At 54.9% G+C, this 13,839-nt stretch overlaps 1 protein-coding gene across 1 annotated transcript; it reads right to left on the minus strand.

Moving 5' to 3' along the window:
• Window positions 1-6,240: 6,240 nt before the first annotated feature.
• OPTC (opticin) lies at window positions 6,241-12,189 on the minus strand (the record flags this gene model as incomplete). The annotated part of the gene is made up of 6 exons (XM_080824604.1): window positions 6,241-6,411; window positions 6,904-6,999; window positions 8,397-8,599; window positions 9,432-9,590; window positions 11,134-11,260; window positions 11,974-12,189. The coding sequence occupies 6 exons, from the start codon at window positions 12,187-12,189 to the stop codon at window positions 6,241-6,243; spliced, it is 972 nt and encodes a 323-aa protein (XP_080680730.1).
• Window positions 12,190-13,839: the final 1,650 nt, after the last annotated feature.

Here is a 13,839-nt window from a genome sequence, read left to right on the forward strand (position 1 = left end):
CCGTTGCTTATCCCCAAGGCTCGAACCTGCCACCCTGCCTGTCTCCCAGGACACAGCTCCCTGGGAATTTCTTAGATTGCCCAAGAGGAGAGCCAGGCTCCAGGAACCTGTCCTGGGGTCCAGGGCCCCCTCTGGGGGAGGGAGCACCCCTCCTGAGCTTGCATTTGGTAATCCTTTGGTAGACATCTGTTAATTTCATACCAGCTGTGGTTCAAGATCTGTTGCCCCTTGTGTCAAGATGGCTCAGGATCGGTGTCCCTGTCAAAGGTTCCTGGGCCCAAGTGGGAGACAGGACAAGTCCTGTGCTATCCATACTCTCTGTCCTTGGTTCTCCTTTACCCCTGGGATCTCTTTGTCACTGTTGGTCTGTGTCGCAGAGAGCAGTAGGAGTGGGATGGGGATGGGGATAGATACAACTCCCTTCATGCTTGGATGTGCTTTGGGCGAGGGAGCTGGGGCCCGGGGAGCTCCAAGGGGGAAGGTGGACAGAGTAAGGTGCTGGTGTGACCTGCCACATGTCCCACAGCAAGTCAGGGCCTGGGGCAGCGGACTCTCATTCTAGTGCTGGATCCCTTGCACTGCATTCCCTTTGCAGGAGGCCACAGTAGGAAACACTGCCCTTCTTCCTGTGTATGAACCGTGTGCTAAAAGGGTTCTAGAAGACAGGGCTGCTGGGAGAAGGCTAGAAGCTGCCAGGAGAAGTATAGAAGCTGTTTACTCTGGTACCCAGGGCACAATAGGGGGCAAAGGGAAAGAAGACAGAGAACTTGAGGGGGGAGGGGCTGAGAGGAGGGAAGAAGAGGCAGTGTGTTCAGGGGGTGTGCTCAGGGGGATGTGTTTGGGAGGGGATGCTCAGGCATGCCCAGGGATGCACAGAGTGATCTAAAGACAAGGAGGCCTGAGTTTGGGGAGTTTCTTGCTGCGAAGCAGGAAGAAGGTGGTCGCTGGGCTGCTCTGTCACTCCTGGAGAAGGGAGCCAAGGGAAGGGTGGGGGAAAAGCCATGTCCTGCCTCCATAAGGAGACCCTGGTTCAGACCGGCAGCAGCCACGGGAGGGAGATGCGTGGGAAGAAAGGGTGTCTGCTGGAGAAGGTGAAGCTCGCCTGGCCAGGGAGACAACCTTGAGAGAGAGAGAGGAGGGGCAAAACCAAGCCGTGTGTAGTGTGGGGGGGGAGGGGCGGGCGGGGGAAGGAGCAGAGAGCGCTCCAGACGGTGGAGGGGGCAGGGCAGAGCCTTGTCCACCTCCTGTCTGTCTGCCTCCCTCCTTCCAGCCTGAGCAGCAAGGACGCAGCCACGGGCCTGCGGGTGCTGGGCCAGCCACGTGGGTTTGGGTGGGGGCAGAGATGGGGGGACAGTGTGTCCTTGAGCCCTAGGGCTTTCCTGAGCTGAGACCCTCAGAAGCCACTTCTTCACCCCGTGTGCTCCATCAGGATCAGGGTCATGACAGCCTTGAAGCGGGCTCAGGACTCAGGTGTGTGGGCAGCTCCCCTTTTTTTAGCCTGAGAGATGCTCTCTCCACTCCTGGATGGTCAAAGAGCTCTCAGGGGCTGGGGAGGGAGGGGACTCATCCTTTGCTCCAGCAGCTGGAGTTCCCAAGAAATGATGGCTGTCCTTCCCCACCCTCAGTCTGGTTTTCTTTTCCCGTTTTTAAAAAGTTTTATTTATTTAAGGAATCTCTGTACTCCACGTGGGACTCAAACTCACAACCCGGAGATCAAGCGTCTCGTGCTCTTCCGACTGAGCCAGCCAGGCGCTCCCAGTCTTGTTTTCTTAGATGTTAAGTCATCTTGCTCTTGAACAAATCACTCAGCCTCCCATAATCTATCTGGAAAATAGGGTTAATAGTACCTTCCTCGCAGAGCCGGTGGGACTATACATTGGATCCCGTATGTAAAGCGCTCTATAGGGTGCAGATTCGTAGCAGGAGCATAAGAGGCTGTTGCTCAGGGAGGAGACTAAGGGACAAGGCAGGAGGAAGAAAGTCTGGTGGGGGGTCACTCCCTGGGGACCTCTGTCTCCCCTTCTGTCCTCCCTTCTGGCCCAGGCCTGGCTGTGGAGCTGAGGACGGGCAGGTGGAGGGCAGTCCCTGCAAACGCCGGGTCCTGGTGTCCCCCCTCCTCCCTTGAGCCTCACGGAACAGGGCAGGGCAGAGGTCCCAAGGCCACTGGGCACTGAAGAGGATGGAGGTGCTTCTTCCTACAAGGCCGACAGGATGGCCCCAGGGAGCCACCCAGGAGCCAGAGCCCTCATCAAGATCACCAAGGCTAGGGCATCTGGGTGGTTCAGTGGGTTAAGGCCTTTGCCTTCAGCTCAGGTCATGATCCCAGAGTCCTGGGATCAAGTCCCACATTGGGCTCTCTGCTTGGCAGGGAACCTGCTTCCTCCTCTATCTCTGCCTGCCTCTCTGCCTATTTATGATCTCTGTCTGTCAAATTAATAAATACAATCTTTAAAAAAAAAAAAAGAAGATGATCTCCAAGGTTGAGCATTGAGCACGAATGCTGATGGCCACTGACGACCCAGATGAGGGAGGCTTGGAGCGTCCTACTCTTGGAAGACGTGGGTTTGGAGCCAACCTCAGACTGTTCACTGGTGGAGAGGCAGCCCTGGTGCTTGACTGTCCCTCTCCCCCCACCATGGTCTTCTCCTCTGGCTCCCAACCACCTTCAGTCTTTGTCATCAAGGACTGGAGGGCCTCGTGCTGGGGGAAAGAGGTACTCTCTGCTCTAGGTCCTGGAGAAGTCAGAGCACCCCTCTCCTGTCAGGACAGAGCAGCTGCTGGGAGCCTCGGATTTCTGGTCCCGCCCCTCCCCTCTCTGGATTCCGGAGGGGCCTGGGGACAGATGCACTGTTTATAATTTCTTCAGCAAGGAAGCCAACAAAGACATTCTTTCTATTCCTTGGGCTTCCCTCGCCCCAAACGGGAGATCAGCGAGGAGTCAGCTGCACAGGCAGCCGGTCCCCTGGGAGAGCCTGTCCCAGCCTCAAGGAAGGAGCTGCCTCCTTCCACTGGCCTTGAAAGGGGCGCCCACGCTGACGTGAGCTGTGAGAGCAGGACTTGGGGCCCTGTGCCAGGAGGGACCCAGTTTTGAATCCTGGCTCTGCCACTTACTGCCTGTCCATTTGGGGCCCCGCCCTTCTGTAACCCTGTTGCCTCATCTCCAACGTGGGATAAACATCCCTCCTTCCTAGGGCTGTTGTTGGGACTGGATGAGTTGATGTGCATAATGGCTTCTATTATGGTATCTGGCAAATTCCACGAGTCCAGGAATTAACAGCCCCCTTCTCTGCCCTAGAGCGGGGGTCAGATGACTTTCTGTACTCAGCACAGACTAACGTAGGGGTATGTGGGTATGATGTGACTTCTAGCCCCCAGGAGCCCCAGTTCTGGAAAATTCTCTCTCTTTTTTTTCAACCCAAGTTTTCTTGCAGCTGGGGAGCTTGAGGCTTTCTGCTGTTGCATGCCTAGGCCTTGTTAGAATCCAGTAAAACAGGGCATGGAGGTAGATAGGACTGGTGAATGAGACAGAGAGAGAGACGGGCAGAGAGACGGAGAGCCTTCCTACTGTAATGAGCTCCTTGGAAGACAGGAAGAGAAAGGTCAGAACTTCACCGTCCTGAAATTCTACTGTTCTCTACTGTTCGGAAAGGCAGGGAGCTATTGGCTCACTGTTCTCCCAGTCCCAGGCATGCTGGAAGCCCTGAATCTCTAGGGGAGAGGAAGCAGGCAGTGCAGGAACGACGAGGGCACCTCTCACCTTTAAGACTTCCCACTCCATTTGCAACCTGTGTGTTGTGTCTCGGTCCAAGCCTCAGCTGGCCACGTGAGCTCCAGGAAGCGCTTTTATCTTCTGGAGTTCTTGGTTTCTTCATCTCAAGAATGTGACTAATAATCCACGACTTGTCTGCTTGCAGGACTGGCCTGAGGATCCAAAGGAGGGGTGCCAGGCGTGCAGGGGACGCAGAGGAGTGCAATCGATGCTATGTGGGTCCAGCCAGACTTGGGGACCCCCCCCACACCCACCCCTGCGCCATGGCCCTGCACCTTGAGTGATTGCCTTGGTAACAGAGCACCTGGCTAACTCCTACTTCTCCCTCAGGTTTTAGCTTAGAAATTTTTCCTTCACGGTCTGCCGGCCTCTTAGATGGGGTGTCCCCTGTACGCTCTCATAGCATTCCGTGGATTCCCCTTATGGTCTGTATCATGAGTTGTGTGGTGTGGTTGTGTGACTGTTTGTTGCACATGTGTTCTCTGTGCCAGACTCGAAGCTCCACGAGGAAAAAGAGTATGTCTATTACACGTCATCTCATCGCCAGCATGGAACACAGTGCCTAGCCCATGGCAGGTACGTGTTCAATCAGACTGCCTGCCTCAATCCTTGTTTTCTTTCTCCCTTTCTTCCTTCCTTCCTTCCTTTCGTTTTTTTTTTTTTTTTTAAGATTTTTAAAATTTATTTGACAGAGACACACTGAGGGAGAGAATATAAGCAGGGGGGTGGGAGAGGGAGAAACAGACATCCCACTGAGCGGGGAGCCCGATGTGGGGCTCGATCCCAGGACCCTGGGACCATGACCTGAGCCAAAGGCAGAGGCTTAATGACTGAGCTACCCAGGCGCCCCCTCAACCCTCTTCTGTGCTTTAATCAACATGCCAAGGACCCACCTATTGCATCCCCCTTGTCCAACATCTCCTTATAAGGAGAAGGGTGACATCTCTCCTCTCTTCATAATTCAAGGAACAAGTCAGCTGGATCACAGTTGGCCGCCTTCCCGTCTCCCATCACAGCGGACTTCGCCCAGAAGCCGAGGTTGCAGGTAATGGTTATATTTATTTATTTCTCTTTGCGCAAGGCTGCCCTCTGGTGGTTAACTGTGGAAGAGAGCACGGCCAGGATGGAACTCCGCAGGCTGGTGGAGCCTCGCTCCAAGGCTGTCCAGTGAGCCAGGGACAGGTGAGCGCTACAAAGAGGTCATCCAGATGAAGATTCCCGTTAGTCTCCGTCCTTATGAATGGCTCCCTCCAAATCTAGCAGGAAGCCCTTGGCCTAGGAAGAGCGAGAAAAGAAAGTCCCACGGAAACCCCACCCTACCCCTAGTGGGTAAAATAGTCGGCTTTCTCCTCCGTGGTGTGCAGGCAAATGCTTAACAACCAGCTTTGTCTCTCTCTCTCTGAAAGAATCCCAGAGTGTAGCATGTACTGATGTCTGTGGTGTAAATACTCTCACCACGATCAAGTTCAATCTGCCAATGTGATGTCCCTGAGTGTTGCTGGGAAGAGATGAGCACCAGGGGTAGGTTGTTGCAGAGTATGTCATAGACATAAGCTCAAGAACATGGTTACTAGTAAAATACAGTAAACTAATTGGAAAGGAATGAGGTTGAGTATTTATTACATTTATTTTCAATGTAATCTATTTAAATGCGAGCTTATAATTTAATCTTCTTTTTTTAAAGATTTTATTTATTTATTTGACAGAGAGAGATCACAAGTAGGCAGAGAGGCAGGGGGGGGGGGAGCAGGCTCCCTGCTGAGCAGAGAGCCGGATGCAGGGCTCGATCCCAGGACATTGAGATCATGACCTGAGCCGAAGGCAGAGGCTTAACCCTCTGAGCCACCCAGGCACCCCTAATTTAATCTTTAATAAAAGCTGTGTTTAACGAGCGGCTTGCAAAAATCCTACACTCGATCTTAGCCAAAAGGCCGAGAAGCGATATAGCTTACAAAATTCTGGAAAATGTAATAATTGGTGCTACGAGCCTAGTAGTAAGAACTGGCTAAAGCATGCCACTCCTTCTCACCCTTCCTCCTTCTTTTTCCCCCCTTCCTCTTCCTCTTCCCTGACTTCCCAGCATTCCGTGTAGGTAGGAGGGATGGGGACTATCGGAGCTTTGCTGCAGACGCTGATCTTCTCTGAGTCAGGAGCCATAAGGTGTTAAGGAAAGAGGATGAGAAAAGCAAATTTGGCTACTGAAGGACATTTATGCACGCGAGTGTGTGTGTGCATATGTGTGTGTGTGCACGTGTTTCTGTGTGTCTGTGTATATCGATTGTGTGTACGTATGTCTCTGCGTGGGTGTGTGTGCATGTGTGTGTGCGTGCATGCATATAGAAGGTGGCTGGAGGGAGTAGGGGTGAGTTTTGCAACTGGTTCCTGGCTGAATGGAAGACCACCGTGAGGGGGCAGTCCGTGCTTTGGGAGGCGGCGAGGACGGCTCGCCGCGCGCGCACGGAGCAGGTGAGCTAGCAGCAGCGGCCGGTGGGGAGCCGAGGCAGGCAGAAGTAGGCGCTGGGGAAGAGGCCCAGGTTGATGGGATTGCCGTCCAGGCGGATGTCCTCCAGCCGCCTCCGGCTGTGTTTGTGCTCCTCGGTGTCACAGAAGGCGTCGCTCTGCATGGTCTCTATCATGTTATTCTAGAAAGAGCACACCGACAGCTGCTACGCCTCAGCCTAGAGAGGGCCCTCAGGCAGCACCGAAGGCGAATCCGTCAGCTTTCCCTGGCAGCTCCCTTCCTGAGGCTGGGGAAACTGAGGCACAGAAGGCCAAGGCCGTGCAGCAAAGGGCGAGGGGAGGTGGCCCATGGAGGATGGATGGAGAGTGAGGGGAGAGAGTTAGAGGGATGAGGCAGGAGGATGAGACAGAGGGGGAAGGGAAGGCAGGGAAGGAATGAGCAGTCCGCTGAGATGGGATGAAGGACATGGGGGGACAGGAAGCATTTTCAGGGGAAGGAAAGGAAGGCAGTCACCCCTAGGCTGTGGATAATGGCCTGGGCAAGGCCTCCAATCCCTGTCTCCGGAGAGCAATCAGTGAAGGAGATGCCCACCACTGCCTAAGGAGGCTCCCAGTTATCTGACCTCCGTGTCCCCGGCCCCAGTCAACGTTCTTGCCCTTGGGGTGCGGCTTACCTGCAAGTGCAGCGAGCGCAGGCTCAGAGGCAGAGGCCCGGGGATGGAGCCCAGAAGGTTGTCGGCCAGGTAGAGGAACTGCAGCTTCTCTAGTGCCTAGGGAGGAGACAAAGGGTACGGGAGGCTGGCAGATGCTCTTGGACCCGGCAGGGATGGGCGCCTGACGTCACCCCATTCATTCACTGAGGGTCTCCTGAGCCTCAGCCACGGGCCAGGCTCGGCACTGGGGTGCTGCATGGGCTGCCCAGCCTCTCGGGAGCTCACGGACACCAACTCCTACTGGACACAGAAGGATCAGGGCTGCGTTGAGGCCTGGCAGCTGGGGGAGCTTGTAGGGCTGGTCAGCTGGTAAAGAGGAGCAGGTGAGTGGTGGACGAGGGGCAGGGAGGGGGTGGGAGGGGGGACGCTTTCAGTCCAGACTCAACTTTTCTGCCATCAGAAAGGGATTTTCCCAAACGAAAAGTCTCCAATGCTAAACCCGGGGTGGCTGTGAAGAGCATGTTCCGGAGCTAGCCAGATCCACGGAATGAGAGCCACGGGCACGCGAGGCAAACTAATTCCGCACGTGTGAAACAGCGGTGAGGCGGGGGCCGGTCGGGTCCACGCCGCTCTTCGTTTCCACACTGGAACCACTCCTGGAGCTCGGCCCGATTCGTGCCTGGGGGTTAGCCCTTCCGATCAGAACCAGCCAGCCAGCGAGCAATTAGACTGTCTCCCATAAGCATTTGCTCACAGAAGGACAACGGTTAGTCAGTTAGTGGCAGGTTTTGGAAATAAAGGTTTCTGTAGAGTTCGGGCAAGTCCCACGCAAGCCCGTGTTTTTGGGGAGCAGAAGCTGCGGGTGCGGACAGGTGAATGGAAGGGTGCTCGGAGAGAAGCCAAGAGACTGCATGCCCGGGAGACAGAGAGGGAGAGCTGCTGACCTTGACTTCCAGCACCACCTGCCCCCTCATTCCCAGTAACGAGGACTGAATTTCCTTTTCCTGGAGGTTCTTGGCTAGCACGTTGTTAAACACCCTTTCTTGGTTTTTTTGTTTGTTTGTTTGTTTGTTTGTTTAATATTAAGGACTTTTATTTATTTATTTATTTTTAAACATTTTTAAAGAAATTTATTTGACAGACAGAGATCACAAGTAGTCAGAGAGGCAGGCAGAGAGAGAGGAAGGGAAGCAGGCTCCCTGCCAAGTAGAGAGCCCGATGCGGGGCTCCATCCCAGGACCCTGGGATCATGACCTGAGCTGAAGGCAGAGGCTTTAACCCACTGAGCCACCCAGGCGCCCCTAAACACCCCTTCTTGCGTCAGAAGCAGTCTCCCGCAGCAGCAACAACAAAAAGTTTGATACAATAATGGGAACAGATGAAGAAAATGGGGTTTGATTATTAGACGCAGGACAGGGTCGGAGCAGGGCTGTCCCGTGAGGGCATGGGGGTGTGTGTGTGGCTGTGGGCAGGGGTGGCAGCAGGGAGACGGTGGGCTACAGGCCCTGGCTCACCCCGAAGGCTCCAGGCTGTATCCCCGAGCTCTGGAGCCGGTTCTGGCGGACGTCCAGGACCTCGAGGCTGGTGGGCAGTGCCGGCAGAGCCCCCAGCTGGTTTTCTGGAAGGATCAGATCCTGCAGCTCGGGCAGCGACTGGAGGGCGTTCTCATCAATGGAGGAGATAGAATTGCTGGAAAGGTCGATCCGCTTCAGTTTTGCTGAGGGGCATGGGGGAGAACACAGAGAGACACGGGACCTACCATCTTTCCTCGCCCTCGCTGGACCCACCTGGACCCCTTTTAAGATAGGGAAGGCCGGTCTGTTCTCCACCTGTATGAGGTCCAAGCCAGGAGAAATAACGTCATAAACCAGCGCCCCCCGGGGGAAAGCCCTCAGATTCTGCAATGGTCTCCCCTGGAGTTCTGCCCTGTGTGGCGGCTGCCCACCTCGGAGGGGTTCGGTAGAAGGCAAGACCCGACAGGCCCACCGATGCCTGGACCCATTCCACCGCCGCCCCCCGCACCCAGCCCCTTCACCACTGGTTTACACAAGAGGTTGCCGTGACCCTGAGGCTCTGGGAATTAGGCAGGATCCGGATGAGAGCCCAGGTCTCCTAGCAGAGTCAGGGTAGAAGGCATAAAGGAGCAAAACACACAACAAACCACAATTAGGCAAATCGCATCAGGACTGTGGGCTGAGTTAGCCTGGTGTGTCCAAAGACCGGGAGGGCACAGAGCTACAGCGGCTTGGAATCTGAAAATATAGGCTTGATCCTATCTTCCCTTTTCCAGCTTTCCAGAGCTTTGGGGAGTGCAGATGAAGACAGGACACTTTTATTATCCAAAATCTTCAAGGGAGGGGATTAGAAAGGCTTGGGGTTATTGCCATTGGGTAGCTGCGGAGACTGAAAGCTAACGGGGAAAGGCTAACTCATGTGGGACACTGTGTCTGTGACTGTTCGTGGAAGGGGGGTGCAAGGCAGGGGGCCTGGGGGTTCTGGGGATCCCCTCTGTCAGTCCCGCCCTCGTCTTCTGCCAGGGCACCACATACTCAGCCCTTTGAAGTCTCCGGCTCGGATCTGACGGATGCGGTTGAAGCGGGCGTACAGGTAAGCGGTTGTCTTGGGAAGAGGAGGGATGCTCTCCAGGTCAGCATCGTCACAGTACACAGAGGAACCAAGGCACACGCAAACCAGACAGGTGGGCAGGCCTGGCCCAGGTGGAAGACAGAACAAAGGGAGACCCTTCTCAGTCCTCCTTTAGCCTCTGGGACCAAGGGTCCTCACTCAGGGAGCATCTGAGCCATGGCCGGAACGGAATGACACAGTGCGCCGAGGCCGTGCTGGGAGCCACTCTCAGCCTGTTCTCAGCCCCCAACCTAACAGAGGCAGACCGGTTACCAGTTATTACCCAGTCCCGGGCCACTGGTGCTTTTTACAGGCTCCAGTCCTCTGCAGGTTTTCCTGGGCCTAGGTGGGTGTTTTAGGACATCCACTGATCTCTTTTCCATAAGGCTCCTCTCTGGTCCCAAAAGGCACAATGAAGATGAAATAAAGCCAGAATTAAGTGGACTGGCCAGTGGTTACCGGCTCTGCCAGCTGCCTTGGGGGCGAGGAGTGAGACATGGCCTGTATGGCTCCAAGAAGCACAGGAAAGCCATGATGGAGTGGACAGTGCTTGCCTAGAAATCATTTCCCTTCTTAGGGTATCAGCATCCCAGTTTTCTGCTGGGCAACAGCTCTCTCCTGTTCTCATCCCATGGCCGGTGGTCATTAGACATAGGCCAAACTGTTTTTAAAACGTTGGGAGGCTTTCCTGGCTCATTCGACTGAAGAGCGCGGGTGGTTTCTATCACTCGCCATTACAAGGGACAGAAATGATGGGGACCCATTGGTCGTCCAACTCAAGGAGGAGGTAGTTTAGCAGTGACACAGCCCCACGAGGAAGAGGCAGCTCTTCTTTGCAGGCAGGGACCCGGGTGGGTAGAGCAGAGACGATCTCAGCATCCTTCTTACCCCAAGGCCTTGAATGGCAGAGCCGGCTGAGGCCCTTTATGGTCTCTTTAAGCCTGAGATTCTGTAGCTCTGAGGTCACAGATTCCTATCAATGCCCCAATACCCTAGATCCATCCAAGGCAAATATCTCAAGAGAACAGGAGCCAGGGACACGCGAGTCAGGAATTAACTGCATCCCGCCTCTGCTCCAATCCTGATCCCCAGCAGAGTGCCAACCCCTTACTGCCAGATACGCCAGCATCCCAGGCTCCAGGAGGGCGTCAGGGCGGGGAAAGAGCTGCTAAGGGGGAATTTAGAGCCGAAAAGCAGTAGGACTGCTTCACTTGCCCCCATGCCAAGTGACAGCCACAAAGTTATTTATTCTCCTCGACAGGCTTTTAATTGTCTCTAATCTAATTACCACTCAACCTGGTCCCCTAGTGATGCTATTAATTAAGGTAGGGTAGCTCTGCTAGGCAAGCAGAGGGCTGGCTTTTTTTTTCCCCCTCCTATCCAATTTGTGCATTCACCCAAAAGTGTTAGGGAAAGCCAGCCTCTCCCTTTGGGTTTCTTTCCTTCCTTCCATCCTTCCTTCCTTCTCTGACTGTGCCCATTTCTCCTCCTCTCCCTTACAGTGAGGGCTAGCCCCGCCCTTTCACTCCCTACCCTGACCACACTTCACCGTGGTAGGCCCGGTGCCGGGTCATGGCTGCATGGCCTATGAACTATGTGCCCTGAGACCTGTGACCACGAACTCACCATGGCTGCCTGGGGAGTCCAGTGTCGTAAGCCTGTTCATTAGGGGTTTGGAGGAGAGTGTCCTCGGAGTCACTGTGCTCTGAGCAGAACTGATCCTGGTTGGAGGAGCCGGGCTGGTCACTCTGACCTGGGGACAGAGCACACAGCACACAGTAGGCCAGTTTTTGCTCGAGTACTTTACTGTGAACTCTGGGCCTCAGTGACCAGTTTCAAACTTGCCAAGAGTCACTGTAGAGAAAGGGGGAGAGAGGAAGGCAACTTCCTAAAGTGGGGCTGATGCAGCGTCTTCCTTATATGGAGAAGGGAATGGGCGGGCAGAGGGGAGCACAGGGATGCAGCAGGCAGCTGGTGGCCCGGCTGGGCCAGAGCTAGAATCCACGTCTCTGGAGAACCCAGGCCGAGAGCCCAGGCCAGCACTGACCCACTCACATAGCTACTGGGTGCAGGGTTCGGATCAGCCCCTGCAAAGGCCAGGAAGGCCGAGAAATGAGTTCAGACTCGAAGGTAGCCTGAGAGCAGACAGGGTCATGGAGCTTCTTTTTCTAGCAAGTGTATGAAGACATGGCTGACCCCGTCCCTCCCACAGCGCTATGGATTCTGGTCTGACTTAGGGGTAGGGGTCAGAAATAGGACTTTCAAGGAGTGGGGGGTGAATACTGCCAGGTTTACTACAAACCAACCAAGAAATTGGACTTCTGTTGTCCTCTTTCTTAGTATCATCTAAGTGACAAGTTCCCACAGAGGGACAAGAATCTCTACCTCCCAGAGAAAGAAGGGGAGGCTTGAAAGCCCGGCCAGTGTCTTGTGGGGAGCGCCGCTGGTCTGCCGTGTGCCGCTTACCTCGGGGAGCTGGTCCCCATAGTCCGTGAGCCCCTCATAGTCGCTCAGGTCAATGACCTCATCGTAGTTGTCCAGGCCCAGAACATAGTTGCCCAGGAGCCCGTAAGCATCGCCATCCCCATCCGGATCTCTCCTCTTCCTCCCCTTGGGGAGAGAGGCAGTCCCTGTCCCCAGCAGCACCAGAGCCAGCAGGCTCAGGAAAGCCGTTCGCTTCATGGGGGTCCCCGGGAGGAGGCGGCCGCTGAAATGAGGAAGAGGCTGAATCACCTCAGAGTCCAGCCCTGGGGAGTGGGCAGGAGGAAGGGCAGCCGTCTGTCTCTTCGCCGTGGGAGCAACTCACAGACTCGGCCCACTTTCCTGCCCCCACACTGGAGACTCGTGCCATTCCTGATACACTCAGTGCGTTCACGGCCATGGCAAGCCCCCTGAGGCTGGGGCTATGTGTGTGTGTGGGGGGGCTATGTCTCCTGACAGCCCCTCCCACCGCCACCCCACTTTAGTGCCTACATGCTTTGCACACACACTTCTACTCACTCACATAGGCGTGTGTAGATACCCGGTGAAGACTCGTTTACTCATCGCACACAACCACACACATCAAGTACTGCCATTAGTCACTAAGCCAGATTTAGAGAAACTTCGTCATCAAGGAGTCTTCTGCTTTTTAAGAGATTATGCATTCTGTCTCCCCCTTTGCTCAACAAACATTTATGGGGTGTCTATTATGTCCCAGGCACTGGACTTATCTCTGGGGGTGCAGGAAAAAAACAGGGCACACATAGTGCCCTCAGAGCACATGGGTTTAAAAACGGACACATGATCTAAAAAAGGATGTTGGTTTACAAAATACACTTTCTAAATGCAGCTTTTTAGAAACAAATGACTACAGAAATGAAAGTGTTCTTCGTAGGTGGTTGTGGGAGTGAGTGTGTCCGCATCTAGAGCGTTCCCTAGGTGTCTGCGCACGTGCCCAGGTGATTCTGTATGTGCGTGATGAGCGTGTGAGCACGTGATGAGCGTGTGTAAGTGTATGCACATGTGCGCAGACCGGGGAAGGAGTGTGTGCGGCGTGGGTGTGAGGAACCTGATGCGTCTCCAATAGTGCAGCCCTCCCCAAAGCCGGCTACGGAAGAGTCTAGCAGATTCTCCCCCTCTGTTCATTTTAGCTGGGCTAGAGGTAAGCCCTTTGCAGTAGCAAGAATGAGCTCTCCGTCAGAGCCTCCCTCCTCTCCCACCCTCCAGCTTCTCTAGCCTGGAGTCCTAAATTCCCTCCCTTCTCCCCCAGCCCAAACCGGCCACTGGACTGCACCCTAGCCCCTCATTTCTATACCAATAAGCCCAACACCCCTCAAACCGTGAACCTTACCCTGCGCTTATTCTTGTTGCAGAACCGAACCTCACAGCTTCCAAGGAAGTGGGGACTCTGGTGGCAAGGTCGCCTGCAGTGGGCCAGGGTTGGGCGGGGAGCTGGCCAAGGGGGCATGTGACCAGTCCGACTTCTCCTCTTCCTGGTGTCCTGCTGTTCCCCCTCCTCTTTGCTCAGCGGGTCCCCCATCCCCGCCTTCTGTTTGGTGAGAGGGAGTTCTCTCCTCTCTCTCTCTCTCTCCAGGGGCTCCACTCCCCCCCTCCCCCGCCGTACCCCTCCCCACCTCCCACTCTCACCTCTCCTCTTTCTCTGTCTGGTGCTTTTCTCTTTTCGGAACCACTGTTGAGAGGCCTGGCAGGTTCTTCTCTCTAAGGGAGCGGGCGGCAGGTGATGGATGGAGCGCTCGGGAGGGACAGGGTTTGCCTCTCTAGTTTTTTTTCAGATGGAATCCAAAGATTCAAAGAGGCTGAGTGAAGGCACAGTGACCACACAGCCACCCA

Source organism: Martes martes (genome assembly GCF_963455335.1).
Source record: "Martes martes genome assembly, chromosome: 15".
Taxonomy (NCBI): domain Eukaryota; kingdom Metazoa; phylum Chordata; class Mammalia; order Carnivora; family Mustelidae; genus Martes; species Martes martes.